The 18,803-nt window shown below is 38.9% G+C and overlaps 4 protein-coding genes across 4 annotated transcripts in view; 1 reads left to right on the plus strand and 3 right to left on the minus strand.

The window, feature by feature from the left end:
* Positions 1–255: 255 nt before the first annotated feature.
* On the plus strand, positions 256–899 carry LOC115634493 (probable low affinity copper uptake protein 2). Its single transcript, XM_030532249.1, has 2 exons — positions 256–351; positions 469–899. Exons 1-2 carry the CDS (start codon positions 286–288, stop codon positions 889–891), a joined length of 489 nt encoding a protein of 162 aa, XP_030388109.1. The 5' UTR covers positions 256–285; the 3' UTR covers positions 892–899.
* Positions 900–11,805: 10,906 nt separating this feature from the next.
* LOC115634681 lies at positions 11,806–12,907 on the minus strand. The gene is made up of 3 exons (XM_030532540.1): positions 12,853–12,907; positions 12,231–12,776; positions 11,806–12,080 (listed from the first exon to the last, which is right to left on the minus strand). The coding sequence occupies exons 1-3, from the start codon at positions 12,905–12,907 to the stop codon at positions 11,806–11,808; spliced, it is 876 nt and encodes a 291-aa protein (XP_030388400.1).
* A 798-nt stretch (positions 12,908–13,705) lies between these two features.
* Positions 13,706–15,013, minus strand: LOC115634682. The gene is made up of 2 exons (XM_030532541.1): positions 14,935–15,013; positions 13,706–14,874 (listed from the first exon to the last, which is right to left on the minus strand). Exons 1-2 carry the CDS (start codon positions 15,011–15,013, stop codon positions 13,706–13,708), a joined length of 1,248 nt encoding a protein of 415 aa, XP_030388401.1.
* A 321-nt stretch (positions 15,014–15,334) lies between these two features.
* LOC115620013 (zwei Ig domain protein zig-8) overlaps positions 15,335–18,803 on the minus strand; it is a 77,927-nt gene continuing 74,458 nt past the window's right edge. Inside the window, exon 8 of the mRNA XM_030513114.1 lies at positions 15,335–17,817. Coding sequence (XP_030368974.1) covers positions 17,468–17,817 — 350 coding nt within the window. The 3' untranslated portion in view covers positions 15,335–17,467. The remainder of the gene's footprint in view (positions 17,818–18,803) is intronic.

Consider the following 18,803-nt stretch of genomic DNA (forward strand, 5'->3'; position numbering starts at 1 on the left):
TTATTGGATAATATGCGAGTATATAAGAGTTTTGACACTCTCTCACTCAGTCTCATTCTATATTTATTATCATTATTGTCACTATCGCTACAAATCGGACCCACTGATAACATAAGTCAAAGCAAATACGCTGGACTTTTCTTTAAAAACGAGTTGCAAAGGTGCGGTTCAAGCAGTCGTTGCTGCGCACTCACTAGCTGAGGAGTTCATATTAATTTCTCGCCTTATTCAAGTTATTGACTGGCTGGAGTGTTAGAAAAGTGTCACAAAGCTACGAAAATAGCTATGGAATCCGAAAATGACACTTCCTTAGTCATGGGTACCACCCGAGCCCATGGTATGCTCATGTATGTAAGTATCGAATAATTTCCATTTCTATGTTTCGTAGGTCGATAAAAGGAAAAGTTCCATTCTATATACACTCTGCACTTGATTGCAACAACTACACAATATTTCATGCCTTCTTAGTTTCACACAGGCATTGATGAAGTACTGCTGTGGAAGAATTGGGCGCCCACCAATGTTTGTCAGTTTGTGTTCTCCACCTTAGCCTTCTTCGTATTATCCGTTTTCTATGAATGGCTGAAGATGCTGCGTGTAAAGCTGGTGCTTCGGGATGAACGCAAAAAATCCGAGTACTTGGCCCAGGTCGGATCCGAAACGGCCTTGGTTGAGCTAAGAGAACAAACCTACTGGCAGCGTATTTGGAATTCGGCCCATTTTGTGCAAGCGCTTCTTAACATCCTGCAGATAGCCATCTCCTATGCAATAATGTTAGTTGTTATGCTCTACAACTATTGGCTGTGCTTAGGCACATGCTTGGGTGCTGCCACTGGATACTTCTTTTTCGGGATGACAAAGCTAAGCAAGTCTTTTGATGCTTTGCCGTAATCCAGTACATTGACAAATATCTAATAGATAAGCACAAATTGCAATTTAACGTGAAGATAATCATAGTCTTTTATTAGCTGATTAATTTGTTTAGTCTGTTTGTTTAGAAATAAGCTAATTAAAGGGAAGAAGCTCCGATAAGTCTCTAGTCAGCAGGCGTTGGGCATTATGCCATTCAGTATTATATTTTCATCACAAATGTGAGTATGTGGATGAGCTGGTTCACCGAAAAGTACAAAATATAACGTCTCATTTACTTATCTTATGACATATCTATTCACCAAGTGAACTAATTTTACCTTTATATTCCTGCTTATAGTATATAAACTATTAACAATCGCTATTGAATCGATTGTCATCAGAATGTAAATGTACATTTTTATCTATTTACCAATACTTCTATATACATCTGTCTTGGTATATACATTACTATCGATCTATCTGTCTATCTATCTATCTATCTATCTATCTATCTATCTATCTATCTATCTATCTATCTATCTATCTATCTATCTATCTATCTATCTATCTTCTATCTATCTATCTATCTATCTATCTATCTATCGATCTATCTATCTATCTATACTAGCTATCTATCTATCTATATATCTATCGATTATCTATCTAGCTATCTATCTATCTATCTATCTATCTATCTATCTATCTATCTATCTATCTATCTATCTATCTACTATCTAGCGATCTATCTACCTATTATCTATCTATCTATCTATCTATCTATCTATCTATCTATCTATCTATCTATCTATCGATCTAGCTACTATCATCTATCTCCTATCTCTTATCTATCTATCTATCTATCTATCTATCTATCTATCTATCTATCTATCTATCTATCTATCTATCTATCTATCTATCTATCAATCTATCTATATCATCTATCTACCTATCTCTTCATCTATCTATCTATCTATCTATCTATCTATCTATCTATCTATCTATCTATCTATCTATCTATCTATCTATCTATCTATCTATCTATCTATCTATCTATCTATCTATCTATCTATCTATCTATCTATCTATCTATCTATCTATCTATCTATCTATCTATCTATCTATCTATCTATCTATCTATCTATCTATCTATCTATGCATCCATCTATTTATCCATCCATCTATTTATCCATCCATCTATTTATCCATCCATCTATCTATCAATCTATCAATCCATCAATTTATCCACCTATCTATCCATCTATCCACCCGCCTATCTATGCATCTATCTATTTTTCTATCTATCTATCTATCTATTAATCATTATTTTTATACTGCATCTAACAAAATCTAAATGTATATATCTATTTGTGTAACTACCTGAAAGAAAAGTCCTGCTCGTCATTAGTTTTACAATGTATGGAAATCCATTAGAACGTGTAATTATGTGCCATCAAATTTGTGTTTAATAAAGATTGTTGTACTCACGCAAGCATATGCAATGCATTTAAATGCTTCGCTTTGGCATATTCATGACAATGTTAAGCATTTCATTTCAAAGCACTGCCAATTCATGATGGAACTGAAAAAACGACTTAATCACTGGGACTCATGCGAATCGGAAACTAAGCAGAATACGTGAGCATAACTCTAGACTTTGGACTAAGTATATACTTGTATGTGCAAGCGGTTCGTATACATATAGGAGTGTGTACATAAATTAATGTACACAAAAGTTGAATGGAATGGTTTCCAGCATGAAATCATGGTGCCCAGCAAGTGGCGGGCTTAATAGTGGACTTTTATTTGCATGCAATACGCCACAGAAATTTGTCCATACAGACACAATCGTGCCCGCATCCGGTTTCGTACCCAGACCATTGCAAATAGCAGTGCTGTGCAAATAGAGCGAGATCCAGCTTGTTAATGCCGAACGGCCCATTTGTGGCACGTTTCAGTTATTAATGGTGGGCCAAGCGTTCGTGAGTAAGATGAGATATAGACGGAGCAGGAGATGGAGCTGGAGCTGGAGATGGCCAATGAGCGTGGGTCAGCGGTAAATGTAAAGTGCACGCAAGTAGTCAACAGTGTGAGAGTTCATGTTGACGTGACCAATACGCTTGTCAGCTTTGTGTGCACCGCGAAGTGGCCATCGGTTGTCTGCCGTTGGATTCTTGCATGTGTAATAGTCTATGGGCCTTTCTGATGCAACCGCCAACCCTCTTCGTTTGCACGGCAGTCCGGCTTTGTGTTCATTTTACACAACCGGCTGGCAGAATAAACGGCCCTTTATTTGGTCATTTCCTACAAGCTAATAATGAAATTGAATAACTATATAGAACAAGCGATTTACAGACAATTTAGTGCTCCAATTAAAATACTATATTGATATTTACAGTCATTTACACTTAATTTAAAACGATTGAGAATTGATTGAATTGATTTTTCGACATTTTTTATTGACTCGTCGGAATCCACCAGTGATTCATGCAAAATATAATAATACTTGTTTTTATCAAGCATTGCGTCTTTATGGAAACCCATAATATTAATTTATTTTAAAAACAAAGTATATATGAATAGCTTTTAAATCACAAACGGCCTTTCATAAAAAACCCCAGTTGTATTACCACAGAGAATGGTTATTATAAATAAAATGTTGCGTATACGCAATGTGCTGCTTCATAACTCTTTCTACTATTTTAATTGTAGTTTTACCTAACTAGACCTTTTTCTAAAGATTAATTTTATTAAAATTATAATAAGTTGTAGTAATATTTGACTATGCTGGCTCGTTATGACATTTTAATATTAAGTCAATGGGGTGTGAAACTCAGAATCTTCCGTCAAATTAGAAATTTATTTTCAACATATACGTATCTCTATATGTATATTAATAACTTTTTCTTTGGTCTTTCATTACGGTTATATATTAATATTGTATATTGAATAACTCTTTTTTATTGCAATTTTAAAAGCCCTTTTGGTCTCTGTTATTGTCTATGTTAATTGTGCTGGCTGCTTTTGTTTTAGCTTATTACGCGGTATTTGTGTAAAATTAAATTAAATTAATACCCGTAGATAATGTCTAATTAAGTACATACAATAGGAATCTACCTTTAATGCCCTCTTTGGCCTGTTCTGCATTGCAGCTTTGTGTTTTGAATACACTTTTTGGCACCATAATTAGATTTCGTGATTTACGGCGTTTGATTTCCAGATGTGATTGCTTTAATTCCCGGCAACTTCCGCTGTTGTGGAGGCGGTGCTGCGAATTCTTGCTGTTGTTGCTGTCATCATTGTTGATGTTGTTACTTGTATTGTTGTTGTTGCTGCTGTTGTTGTTATTACTGCCGCCGCCAACACTTCTGCTACTTCTGCTGCTGCTGTTCTAATGAAGTTGTCTGTTGTAATTAGAAGTAATAATAATTTCCTAGCCGAGTCATTATGAATTTGGATTGCGGCCAAGGAAATGCCATTAATCAAATTAGCAAGCGCATAACTTTTTATGATTATGCGTAAGATAAGCGAACTGCGCCTTTCCTTCTCTCTCTCTGTGGCTGTCCTCGAAGTGGGGAAAGGGACAAGGGGGACATATGCAAAAACAAACTTCCGCCACTGGCGCAGAGCAAACTGACAAGTTCGCAGTTGTCAGCCAGTTGCCGGCCATTTGCTTGCGCTCCGTCATGTTTTTATTTTATTCTATTTATTTTTTAATCAACAATTTTCTTAATGAAAAGCCCAGCAGATCCCAGACAGCGAGAAATATGGGCGGAGTGGGGTTACAAAATTAATTATGATAAACCGCGCAAACAAGTAAAGCTCTTGCCATGTCCTCCGTTACCAACATGCTGGTATTCTAATCGCCGTAACGAGTATAACAAGTTAATAGTAATTGAAAAATTCCATAATAATGAAATGCAGCTGTGGCGTGTCCTTGCTATTAGCTTTCGCCGCCTATTGGCTGACAGGGTTTTGAGCACCCCTCCTGCCTCCTTTTTGGACGCATGCCTCTATGCATATGTGAGAGACAGTCGTCGTATGGCAGAGGCACCAATTCAAACGTATCGGGTCATTGATGCCTCGGCCTAATTAAGCTGAATTATCGCAATACTGTTAAGGCTGGCACGCATGCGTGGTGTGCGTGTGTTGGAGCGGCATTTGAATCATTGCCATTTACAAGTGCCAATTAATTTTCATGCCCATTGACACGGGCACAAGCCGCCCCACAGTGCAACCTTCTGTTTGGCTCATTGACATCTCTACCAGGCATTTTAGCGCTTCGCCTTTCTGGTCTTTGCTGTTGTTTTTGTTAATTGTGCTGGCTGCTGCTGCTGCTGCTGTCGCTTGTTAACTTGTTTATTTTGAAATTGCGTGCGGAATTTAACGCATTTTGACCTAATTTGCCAGATGGCAAAGGCAATGCAAAGTTCTCCCTGACTTTGCCCGTTCGCCAACCATGGCTCACTGCACATGGTACTGATTATGGCCAAACAACTATTGTCCATTTATGTGTCACATGTCTGTATACAACTTACGTGGCATGTCTCCTCCCACCTCCAGTTGCTGCCATACCCTGTAACCAATTTACTACAGAAGAGTCTATTCATTCAATGTTTTGGACCAGAATCACACTAGCATTACATTGATTTCCAAATCCGATTTTAAAAAATAGTTTAAGGAAATCTTGAAGATAGACTTTTTTATTTCTACTTTAATTTACGCCAGAGTGTTCATATCTTATCACGTTTGAATAAATAATCAAATCCGTTTAATTACATATGTAGTCCAGAATAACCAACTTAGCGGATACAATCTCTGTCACTCTCATAGTTTTCTACTCTATCTGATCTTATATTGATTTCCAGATCATAGATAATGCTCATTTCAATAACTGAATATAAGTAAAAAAAAATATTTTGAAAACGATTTTTGTAAGCTCCAATGTTCTCAAGTGAGACTGATTTAAAAGTAATTAACAAAATTGTGAACTTTTTTAAAAAAGGACATACTGTGTAATCGGCCATTATGATATCAGTGTATTGTAGTTTAATGTAATCCTTATTTAAACGTCGATGGACCCATACAGACGTTTCCTAAAGTAAGCTACAGGATATTTCAAAGTCTACCAAATGAATTAATTTTTGCTATTTATGCGTGTGCATATGTATGTGCTCATATACGAGTATGTGTGTGTATTTAATGATTTCATACAAACGAAGTTAACTGGATAGCTGGTGTTCAGCTTTCACAATTTGGCAATGCACTACGAGTATACCTTTCAGAAATCTTGTCTAGATAACTGCCCGAAATGTCTTTAAGTCAAAAACAAAAATGAATGTGTGTGTTGGACAGAGATTAACAGATGGCTGCCTGACTGGCAGCCAACATGAAGACATTTGCTGGTATAAGCAAATGTATAAACTAAGCTTAAGATATGCAAATGTGGTGCCCGCCCTCAGAGCATGCAGGCTGCTGCTATTGCTTTCGCTATTGATGTTGTTGTTGTTGTTTTTGTTGTCCTCCTTGTTAGGGGTGCCGTTACTGCGGCTCTGCACCTTTTGCTACCATTTCTGCTTGATGGTTTCTGCTTGCATCTGCCGCTTGTAAGTTTCAATCAAAATGCAAATATTGATGCAGTTGACATATGATGTTGTGCAGGAGAATTTGCGCACTGCTTGGCCAAGTGCTAGGAAAATCAAAATCAGTGCCTGCCAGAGTTGCCAGCAGATTTATGATAACAATAACAACAATGGCAACAAGGCAAGGAAACAGGAAGCGACAGCAACTTTCTGGCTACACACAAGCATACACACACACACACACACACATGTATGGAAAAACAAAGGCTAAACTAATAAGATTTACTCCACTCTCGTGCCCAAGATGAGCGTATATATGCATACATATCCGTATATACAAACATGTATATATATGTATGTGTGTGTCAGCGCGTTGTTGGCACGGTTTTATTAAAATTTAAATACAAACAATAACAGCACTGGCAGCGATAAGAACAATAACAGCTACTGATTGAACAATGTTGACAACAAAAATTACAAAAACAAGTGCCTGCCTGCAGGCAGTATGTTGATACATTACAAAAAACGCTTCTCGTATTAAATTAGAGCTCAGGCAGAGCGGCAACAACAACAACAACAGTATGTAGGAAAACCAATAATAACAGCAACAGCTGCCAAGGTAACTTTGGTTATTATTTTTCAATTTGTGACAAAGTTTCATATCATACTTCAAGTGTGTGGAAGTCCATGCATGTGCAACGCCTGGCTGTGTTCTTTGATTAAGTAAGTTTCTCAGGCAAGAAGTTTTGGATAAAGTCTTTCGTGAAATTACCCCCACTCCGAGTTGCTGATAAACTATGTTGATCCCAGGTGATCTACGGAAGTTACAAGTGGTTTATTAGGAATTTAATTTGTTTTTTTATACGCTGTATCCTAAGAGTAACATGGGTATATGAGGCTTACCCGGAGGTATTGCTAACAAAAAAGCATTATCTCCTTCTAAAAGTGTGTGTCTCTCTTCTTGAAATGAAGAAGCGAAGGGATGAGACGTTAGTGAAGCCTCTCAAAGTATGCAATTAATATTTAAAGCTATATGGGTCTACTTCAATGCAACTGTATACATATATGCGCATTTCTAGGTGCTTTCACATATTCGTACATACATATGTGCGTGTATATGTTTGTGTGCCTTTTGATTGGCGCATGTAGATTGGCACTTACGAGTAGAAACACAAAGTTATCTACAAATTTTAATTGAATGTATTCCATGCGAATTTATTGAAAAACTTTCATCAGCAATCAAATTGATTGAACACGCACTCTCGTTTGCGCACAAGTTACAACTTTTGCGAAAGCAACACAACAGAAAGCAACTAATACACACACAAACACACACACACACTACATTGATTGAGAAATTATTGAACCAAAACGCCAGACCGCCAGACCGCCACAACCGTGTCAAATGCATGCGTGAAGCCAGAGGCAATGGCATGAGGAAAATGGCATTGCAAGTGCCTGTCGCTTTCCCAACATGTTGCAATTTATTCTAATCGCATGTCAAACACAACAGCAACAACAGTTGCAACAATAACAGCAGCAACAACAACCACTCAGGCAACAGCAACTGCAAAGGCAACAAGAAAGCAGCACCGCCAACAGCAGTGAGGCCATTGGTGCGTATAACGATGCTGCCGATGAAGTCAATGGTGAGCCAACCCGAAAGGTTGCCAGCGTGCAAGGCAATTGAGTGGCGGCAATCAATCTGCCATCGCCATCATACATACCTGCCTGCCTGCCTGCCTTACAGCCTAGTACACTGGAAACATGATGAAGGATTAATTCTTGCTAACGACATTATAGTCCTATTCAACAAAACTGAACACTAGACTAGATACTAGACAACATAGGAAGTCAGTTGAACAGGAATTTCCCTTTTTTGCAAATTATTATTTAATATACCTCTACACCGTTTTTGTACTTGAAAACCTGTGCCACATTAAAAGTCTAATATTCCATGTATCATGTAAAACGAACGCAGAATATAAAGGTTTCACATATTTTTTGGAGAAGAAATGTATAAAGATTTTGCCATTTACGTCTTAACAAAGAAAAATATCGGGTTTTTTGATATTTTAATGCCAGATCGCATATTAATTGAAAAGAATAGTAGGAATTTTATGCAAAGAACAAATGCTTAAAGGAATTTAAATCTCACTAGTATATATTTGATAATGCATATCTTTCGTTATTCGCTTCTTTTTTTGAGTGTGGTATGGAAGAATGTGTGTCAAAAGTCTGCCTATGCGCTATAACACCTGCCAAATTGCAGTCAACCAAATAACTCACTTGCGCCATGGCTGACTACTTGACCGACTGACTGACTGACTGGCTGACTGCTTGTTGTGTCGCTTATGCCACTTAATTGACGCCAAACGCATATACACCGGCTTAGGCCCGGTGGTGCCAATACAGCCTAAGGGCGAGAAAAATCACAGCTCGTTAGTGAACTCAGCCTGATTTGTGGGCGAAATGCAAAAGATTGACTGCATTGACTGCAGTTCCGCTTGAGGTCTGGCTATTGAGTACGACACATTGCATTTTGCGTTGTACAGTCAAAATATACAATTGAAATAGTCTGTGCCCCAACAAAATGCATTTGCAAATTATTTAATGCCAGCATGCAGATGCTTAAAGGGGAACCTCCTAAATCAACAAACTAAAGGCACAAATACACAATCGTATAAACCTACATACTTGTACATACATACTACATATATCCAGCTGACTTTGCAAAAAGCAAAACCGCAAATCAGTTTTACCACCAAATCAACAGGAATGACAACTACATGACAGCTACAGCCATACGATGGGCCCTGCCCGGCCTCTTCTGCTTCTACACATTTGGTTTAAAATACGAAGCATGGCTCGGCCTGAGAAACAGTTAATGTGAGTGTGTGTGTGTGTGTGTGTGTTTGTGCGAGTGTGCGTACTCTTAATGATTATTTGACGCCATATTTGATTGACGTGCGTGATGGGCTCATTATTTTTTCCCCACACTCGCAAGCACCGCAGATGCATATACTATATAGTGTAGCACGTACATATACAAGTATGTATTTCCTATTGTGTGCGTATATTTCAATGGGCGCCTGCTTGGCTTGCGGGCTTATGCGTGGGCGTGTTAATGGCCGCCTGTCGACACACACATACACAGCCGCACATACATATGTACTATACAAATGTACCAGTATGGGGCAGATATCAATTTTATGTCTTACGCAAATGTCACTTAGGCTTGTTCGATTCAAATGATAGCACCTTCACATTTATGTTTACAAATACAAATAAATACGCTCGAGCACAATAATTTGTGCGTGTGCGTGTGCGTGTAAGCAAGCGACATTCAAAAACGCTTAAGATACTCGTATAATTTATCAAAATGAACTTAAGAATTGCATTGGGAGTGCAAATTACCCATGAATGTTGTGTGGGTTTCTTTTAAACAAAAATTCTGCTAAAGCAATTCATTACGACCATTTTCCATCCGAGTAAAACCGTAATAACAAATATCAAAGGTGCACTCTTCTTCGCCGGGAATGTTTCTTAGTATGTTAGTCGTAACTCTTTAATTTGATACTAAAACGCATTTTTTTTATCGAAAAATGCATTTCTTGAAAAACGGGATAATGTGCTTTTTCTGGTTTTTTTTCCAATAATTTAAATATCCTAGAGAGTTTTAAAACCATGCTCACCTATTATAAACTCTGCTGTAAACAAAGTCCGAAAGTTATGATTGGTAGTCAAAGAATCGATCCGACCACTAGTGCTGTCTCTGCCCACTTATATCAGCAATTTGGCTTCAATTTAAAATGGTAGCCATCTGCCAGTAGAGGAGCCTTTCGCCAAAGTGCTGCTCATGTGCAATTGGCGTGCGTTTTGTGTGGGAAAAACTATGTGGAGAGTCCTTGAAACACATGGAACACATGTAGCTATGCTAGCGGAAAGCCTACGGCTATAAAAAACCAGCAGTTGACATAGTTTAGAGTTGTTCGGACTGAGGAGGATGTGTGTGGAGGGATGCGTTGCGGAGGGGGGGAAGGTGAGGGTGAGGATGTAGGATGGATGCGGCCAGCAGCGGTAAGTTCAACAACACAAGCCGTTGAATGCGAAATGAATGAATGTCTTAATAGAAGCTTGCAACGTCAAGCAAGTTGCAGCTTGTTGTCATCGTCAGAGCCATCGTCGTCGTCGTCGTCGTCGTCGTCGTCGTCGTCGTCGTCGTCATTGTAGTTGTTGGAAGAAAATTGGTGCCAAACTAAATGAATTTAATTGCCGCTGGATATGAAAGTAATTATTTTGCTGAGCATAGACACATACGAGCATACATCGGAGGCGGCGACGAGGCCAAAGACAGTTGTTGCTCATGTGTGTCTGTGTGGGTTAGCATCGATGCACTTGCACTTAACTGCAAACAGACACACACAAACACACACACAAACACACACACACACATACAGACACACCCTCAAATGTATGTCGCACACTTTCACTGCGCGGCGAAATCGCCCGCGGATATTTTGAGTTGTTTTTTAATTTATGCTCTTTTACGCGTCGAGCACTCTGCTTGTTGTCGTTTCATTGCTGCAAATGCAACCAGTAACAAAGAGCAATTGGGTGGGTGGGTGTTTATATGTTAGTTGCTTGTTTACACGCCGTCGCTTTGTTGCCTATTTCAACATTTTTTTGTTCACCCCATGCTAGAGAGAACCTTGTAACACTTTCAATAACACCACCGCTTGTATAGTACACATTCCGACACATTCTCATACATTGGCGAACACGAGCCCACTGAAAATTAATGATGATAGCGCACTCAATTTAAAGACACGACAAAACACACACTGGCAGAGTAATTTTCGTCAGAATTGAGGGAATCAAAGACCAATTAGCTGGAAGTCTGAGCCGCAAGCAAAGCATTCTTCGAACTACGCGCACTCGTGGCATCGGCATTAGAATTCAGTTATTACCAAGCTTATTTTGGCCACAAGGGTATTGCAATAATTGAGCAACTAATTTGAATCTTTTGCATTTTAGAGCTTAACTGAAGCATTTGTAACCGTATCATAAAGTGTTTGGTTTGAGAAATTACATGGCACCCACCAGCTTACGTTTCAAATATAAATATATGTATATTTTCTTCTTTCTACTATGGGCTGTATGCAGTGCCACGTTGCATGTAAAAAAGCCTCTATACAAGTACCTGATTCATGTTTTCAACAAAATCCATTAAATGTTGTTGCCGAATTTGATTGTTAAGTCTAGTGAGAGGGATAGAAGCTAAGCTTTGATAGAGAGTGTATTCGAGAAACGTTGAGCCCAAATTGTTTGTAGGTACGAAAATTATTTATTTTCAATAACTTAAAAGTATAACTTAATTATCTTGGTCGTATAGCGGTGTCTTCACATATATCGGAGCTGGGTAGACCGAACCATAGTTGCGCGAAACTTTCGGATAATTTGAGGCATAATCCTCTTTTGGATATTTGACTGGCTGGTAGGTTGTTCCTTGATTAGCGCGTGAACGCTTTTGACTATTCCTGGTGCGGTGTCTTCTGGAGGGAGACAACCGACTGGTATAACTATTGTAAGCATCAATGATGCGGCTAAAAGGTTTCGGATTATCTGCGGTGCGTTGGCTGGGGGGCTCTTGGGGTCCGTACCATGGAAAATAGGGTGGGGCAAATGGTGGGGGAGGAGGAAGATAAAATGGATAGCCTGGGTATCCTGGATAGCCTGGATATCCTGGAAAGCCTGGATAGCCTGGAAAAACTGGAATATTAGGTAGACTGTCGTCACCTTGCGTCACTGTTGCTGTTGCTGTTGCTGGAGCCGGGTCCGCTCCAGTACTTTCGTCGTCCTTTCTTTTCACAACCAAAATGCAATTAACAACATTTGATTCAGTGCTAGTGCTAGAGTTGGTTCCGCTGCTAGATCCAGGCCAACCGCCGTATCCAGGCCAACCGCCGTATCCAGGCCATCCTCCCCATCCACTTGCAGGCTTATTGTCAGACCCACTGCTCGAATCACTACCAGAGGTATCAGAAGAGCTCCAGCTAATGACGCGTCCCGTTATCTGGCCAGTGGATTCATCCAAATCATTTGTGGAAATCACACACAAGGGAGCCCCCTTGTTGCCCACCTTAGAGGTCGAATTGGAGTCGAAATGTAAGAGCCCTGGCAACAACGTGCCTGCGGTTAGACCAGTGGCTAATCCCGCAATTCCAGATATAAGCCGTCCCTCAGACAAGTCTTGTTTGTCTTCGGCCTCGGTCAGGCGCAGCAGATCATCGTACTCTTGTCGTGACACCTGATGGATGCGCACAAGTTGCCCGCGATTGGTTGCTAAAAATACAGAATATACATACAATCTCCTTTAACCATGTCGCTACACATCCTGGATCGAAGAAGGTGGACTTACCAGCATTGGCTGCGACGCACAGAGCGACCACTGCCAGAAGTTGAGAAATTTTCATTATCATGTTGTCACCCGATGGCCGCGAGCGAATAACCACAGTATGCTATGCGATCTCATTTTTATAGATTTGCTTGATTAACTTTCTGTAGATAGAACGCATAAAAAGCATAAATAGAAGTGGCCACATAATAAGTTCATATATGGCGTTGTAATCGTATTGTAATGGTAATGAGCCCCAGCCTCTCCCAGCTGGCTGACTCAGTTATGCTCGTATTTGTATGCACATAAATTAATCGTTGGCCTCATTCTGTCTAATTTTATTCTTTGCTAATCATCTGGGTGCCACAAATAAAGCAAAGCTAAACCTACGCGTGTGATTCATTCATACGAGTTTTATTAAGTTTGGCCAACTTAATAACACACCAATTAAATAGCATACTGCAGACTGCTTAGACAATTTAATTAGCAGAATCATAATATATTTACACATTTTTTAGGTGCAACATTTTTTAAAGACCCCAATTACAAGATGTCATACACATATCTTCAAGTTTTTGTAAACTATTTGTTTTTTTTTTAAATTTTATTCTGATATTACTCCTTTTTTCAACACGCACAGTTGAAATAAAAAGGTATTGAAATAAGTAAGTAAGTATAAGAATAGCAGAAGAAACTCGGAGTAGGTATGAAAAATGTTTTTGATTAAAACTAACTTTGACTGAAACTAAGTCAAGCTAAAGCTAAGTCAGTATAAATAAACGATCGAGTTTTTTTCTTATTTTATTTGATTTTTTTTAGAAATATTATCTCTATAATAGATATATATATATATATATATATATATTTATATATATTATTAATAATCATAACCCCATCCATTTTGCACATGCACACTGTATGGGTCGTTACTGCGATTATAATTGTCGAGCTCCGAACTATCTTCATCCACATCTTCAGGAACTTCTTCGACTAAACCATAAATTTCTTCTTCCCCATTCCCGGGGATTGTCGGCTCCTCTGTCTGCTCGTAGAAAGAATTATAGCCATATGGATAGGGAGAGGTATTGGATGGACCATAACTTGGCTGACCGTAAAACGGCGCAGGGCCAAACTGTTGGCCATAGTAGGGGTCAGGAGTAAGTGCCGGGCTGAAGGACGCATATGGATATGGGTAGGAGTTTTGTTCAGGATATGAATAACTATTTTCGCTACCATATTGACTGTAAGGATTTTCATACTGGCGCGATGTGAACTTGTGGCCATTTATATTGGAAGTCTTATAGCTTGGCCTTCTGCGTACTGTCTGTTTCCTGCTTTTGGGTGCATTCGTGGCTCTTACTTTTGGCTTTGGTTTTGATTTTGGCCTCACTGCTTGATTTGGGTTTTCTGTGGTACTTATTGTGGTCTTAGACTCTACAATTGGAGTTAGTGTTGTACTTTCTGGCTCATCTTCAACAATAAAAGTGACCATTGGTTCCGCAACAACCATTTCTTCTGTGTCCTGAGTCTCCTTTCCTGGAGCTGGTGGCGCGGCAAGCGGAGAGGATATGTCATGTAATCGCACCAAGTTCGAAATATCTTCACTCGTGCTAGGTACGGGGTACTGTGCAGGGCTGCCATCATACGTTACTGTACCACCTAATACTTTATTTTCCAAGGTATTCTTATTCTCCAACACTACGATACAATTGATCACAGAATCATCTTCGAAATCTGCGTATATTTGATCGGCTACCACTCCTTCCCTTGTTTTCACCACGCACAGAGGCTGGCCATCGACCTTGACTTCATTCTGCTTACTCGTGGGCGTGAACCCCACAATGCGTAACAACGAATTCCATCCCGAGCTCAGGTCTTTGGTGAGCGAGTTGAAGCCATTGCTAACCGATGAAAAGCCGCCGCTTATCAGGCGAGCCTCTGATATGAAATTTTTGGCGTTCGTCAGATTAAGAACCTTCTCATATTGCTGTTGATCGATTCTGTAGACACGCACCAAATGGTCGGGCTCGCCCTCCGAAGCGGGCGCTGTAAGAAAACAAATGTACATAAAGAGGTACAGAGATCAACTATTTCTCAATTACACACCAGCCTCGTGGCCAGGCATAGTGCCCAGTAAGAGCAGTAGACCCAACACAAGCATAATATAATAACCTCCGCTGGCCATCGGTACAAACTTTTGCCAAAATACTAAGAGCGCGGCAGCTGTCGTTGGTGTTATTTATACGTTCGTGTGGCAAATAACAAGAAGGGGCGGCTACAAAAGGCAACGGTCATATCTACAAATTGTGCAATTAAGCATTTGTTTAAACACGCTGGTGAATCCATTTGAATAAATTTATCCATATTGGAACAGCAAGACAAGTCAACGAACGCATTAAAGAGCTCCGATCCAAGAACCGGTTCTGCAATCAACACTCCCAGCCAACTGAGCAAAAGATGATACTAATTCTGTTCATTGCTTGTAAATGTAAAACAAAATAAGGTCTGGCTGATGACATTTTTCTAAATCATAATCTTTATTTTTTCATCTTTATGATTAAACTCTTTTAGTGAGTGTGTTTGTGTGTGTGTGTGTGTGTCGGTGTGTGAGTATAAAGTTGTTTTCGTGGATTTTGCATTATGGTGACATATGTGTTTCTTACAGTTACTCGTACATATAGTTCATTTGGTTTGCTTAACTGCTCATTTACTCATATGCTCGATATATTTATGTATGTGGTAGTTAGTACTGACACCTATACGCTTATACGTATGCATATGTGTGTGTTAATATCGATGCTGTTACTGTTGTTTTCGCTTACATTATTACTTCTGCTTTATAATCGGGCATGTTTGTGTTTAATACTCGTACGTAGTAGATGCCGCCAGCCGCTTATGCAAAATGCATTAATTTATTTACAAATCCCTAATACATTATTAAGCCCATCTCCAGGCGCATTCGATGAATATGTGGCCTGTCTGTTGCTGTTTCCCGTCAAAGTGCTGGTCAGAGTGTGTGGCTGTTTACATTAAATTTATCTAATTTCGACTATTTTTTCATACGTGTATGCTTTTTGTTAAATACTGCGTTCTGTAATAAATGTTTACCTGTATTTTTTTATGATTACAACTGCTTCCAATTAGTGTTATAGTTGTTTTTTCTCTTGGTTTTATTGTGCCACATTACTAGTATATACTACGAGTATATGTTCGCGGCGAATGTACGGATGTATGATAACCCCAACGGCTTTGACATTTAAATTTTATTTATCTGTTGTTTCATAAAAGGGCTTATTAAAATTACAGTTGCTACTAATGAATGTATTTACAATGTTTTGCTCGTTTATAGTCATTTAACTGAGCACAATTACAAATTGAATCTACATATTTTTTTGGACATATTTCTGTCCTCTTGCCACATATTAATTATATACAAATAAAAACAACTATTGATATTGCAGACACAAGCACAAAATAAACATCAGGATCAAATACGTATACGTACCTGACATCCTTCGTTAACTCTTGCTGCCCACCATAACAAATATTGTTTTACATATTAAGCTACGGTTTCTCATTTGCAAATTGTGTTAATGAATAGAAGGACCCAAATGAAGGACAATTATTTGTGTATTTGATTTTTATACCATTAGACATTGTTGTCTGTTCGGCTTTGTCGTTTTGTCGTTTTGTCGTTGCTTACCTGCTACACATTTTACATGTTTAGGCTGCATATTGGGTTCTGACCCAATTGCAGTGTTTTTCTACTTCATGAACATAAACTTCGGCACACTTATTCTATACAAAAACCCAATATGTATGTACTTATTTGTTTATAATTCTGTGAATGTGAGCTAAGCAAACCAATTGCAACATCGGCTCTCTGCCATTTATTTACACCACTTTCAATTACCTACGCATACTTAAATATTTCCGAAAATTGATGCTACTCTAACGCTAAGGGATTAGCATAAACAAACTAAAACATGTACAGTTGACTCTTTTTAATTTATGTGTTTGAAGTTGAGATTGCATAAAGATTTCACATAGCTGCCGGAAATTTGTGTGGAGTGGATAGAAGGACAGAGCGTTATAAGCAAATTTATAGCTAGTAAGTCTTATTTGTAATGAAAAGGTTTTATTCTATGTGGTTTTTGCTTGCATAACTATATGCTTGAATTGCAAATCATAGCAGAACCTTTGAATATTCATCCCCACTGCAGTGTTCTAATATGAGTATGTCTTATGTGTTTTGCTTTCAGCTTAGCATAACGCTCAAATTATCTGCTCTAATATTGATACGCTTCTTTTTTGGCCTTCACTATGCTTTTTTCGGAATTTCCTTATTTATTTTATATTTTGCTGTTCTGTTACACAAACGTATATATTTTCTACACTTATACAAACGCTTAGAGCTAGTTAAATACTCGTAGTTATCCACTAAGTGCAGCAGCAGCTTAAAATTAAACACATACTCGTACGAATATTCGAATACGTTAAGGAGCCACGCCCACTGCGGCCACTCTCTGTGAGTCGTACAAAATAGAGAAAATACATAACACATTTAACTAAGCTGACATCACTTTCAGTGCCCAAGCCTCATTGCCAGACCCAATCAATCTCAATGCGGGCAATTCCTTCATCTCGCAATTTTTCCGTTGCCGTTGCAAGCTCTGAGTGCCGCTGCCGCTGCCATTGATGTTGTGGCTCTAGCTGTGGCTGTGAGTGTGGCTGTTGTTGCGAACAACGCGGCCATCATCAGGCTGGCCTTGTCATCAACAGTTGGCGTCGTCGTTGGCATCGCACACAATTGCCTGCGGCGCATCTGTGGCAACGGCATGGCGGCCATTGTCTTGGCCGTCGTCGCACTCACATACAAGTGTTGCAAGCAGCAGCTGAATATGCTCAAAAGCATGCAACAAATGCCGCAATAGAAACTGTTACTATTCATGCTGCTCGAATTATGCTGCATTGCCGCTGGGTGTTCGCCTAAATAGATGCAAAAGAAGCAAAACAACAATAGTACAGGGTTAATAGTGTATAATTAGCATCACTGTTGGTAAGATAACTCAAAGTTTACAATAATTATGCAATTTTCTTAGCCGGACGGAGTAACTCAACACGCATATTTAAAGCATTTTTTCACACTTGGAACACTTTTTGACAGATTTATTGCATATCCACCCTCAACTTCCAAATAAAAAGCAAGAATATATATATTGTTTGATCAGCTACCATGCTATCCTGCCATTCCAATACTTCACATTATATTAATAAATGTTATCACCAAATCAATTTTACAAATGTGTTCCACTGAAACAGTTTCTTGAAATAAAAAATTCTGCTTAGAAATAATATTGTTCTTTATCACAAAGTAAAAAAGCCCGGCACTTACGAAGTGTAAACCAAATGGCGATATATTTTCTCGCATGGGTCGATCATTGGGATATATTTTGTGCTTATAGAAATGGAGGTTGAGAACAAGACAGCGTAATCAAGGCTTATGAAAATTAATTGTTTATAAATTATTCTTCATCCAATTTCAATTCTTTTCCTTTCAACTTCTCTGATAATTACGTAAATTCAGTTAGATTTTTCGTTATCAGGCTTCTACAGCTTAAGCGCATTGCCATAGCTGGATACCCTATATTTATTGATCTAACAAAGAATAAGGATGTGTAGATAGGTAGGTTGTGTACCTTGCAAATATGAATAAACAAGGCAACATTGCGTATGCATAACTAACTAATCGGATGCAATCGCAGCTGCATCCTGTCGCTCATGCGCGAACCTTCGTCTGACATATTTTATTAGCATCAACTCTGATAGAAAGTTCAATCGCCTGGGGCGAATACCTTGCAAATCACTGGCTCACACACATGTATTTGCACTCCCGTGCGCCGTTGCATGATGTTGCGCTTGTTTGTACTACATGCTACATTTAGATAATATCGCGCAACAGCCATCCACAACCC

The sequence above is a fragment of the Scaptodrosophila lebanonensis genome, unplaced genomic scaffold (genome assembly GCF_003285725.1).
Source record: "Scaptodrosophila lebanonensis strain 11010-0011.00,11010-0021.00 unplaced genomic scaffold, SlebRS2 tig00000001-arrow-pilon, whole genome shotgun sequence".
Lineage (NCBI taxonomy): Eukaryota > Metazoa > Arthropoda > Insecta > Diptera > Drosophilidae > Scaptodrosophila > Scaptodrosophila lebanonensis.

What these genes read in the sequence shown, in the direction of transcription:
- LOC115634493 (XM_030532249.1), top strand. Translation starts at nt 286, where the DNA reads ATGGAATCCGAAAATGACACTTCCTTAGTCATGGGTACCACCCGAGCC. An exon ending in CCCATGGTATGCTCATGTAT is followed by an intron (nt 352 to 468) that starts GTAAGTATCGAA and finishes ATGCCTTCTTAG; the next exon opens with TTTCACACAGGCATTGATGA.
- LOC115634681 (XM_030532540.1), bottom strand. Translation starts at nt 12,907, where the DNA reads ATGAAAATTTCTCAACTTCTGGCAGTGGTCGCTCTGTGCGTCGCAGCC. An exon ending in GTGCGTCGCAGCCAATGCTG is followed by an intron (nt 12,777 to 12,852) that starts GTAAGTCCACCT and finishes CTGTATTTTTAG; the next exon opens with CAACCAATCGCGGGCAACTT. An exon ending in AACAGCAACAGTGACGCAAG is followed by an intron (nt 12,081 to 12,230) that starts GTGACGACAGTC and finishes ACGGACCCCAAG; the next exon opens with AGCCCCCCAGCCAACGCACC.
- LOC115634682 (XM_030532541.1), bottom strand. Translation starts at nt 15,013, where the DNA reads ATGGCCAGCGGAGGTTATTATATTATGCTTGTGTTGGGTCTACTGCTC. An exon ending in TATGCCTGGCCACGAGGCTG is followed by an intron (nt 14,875 to 14,934) that starts GTGTGTAATTGA and finishes GTTTTCTTACAG; the next exon opens with CGCCCGCTTCGGAGGGCGAG.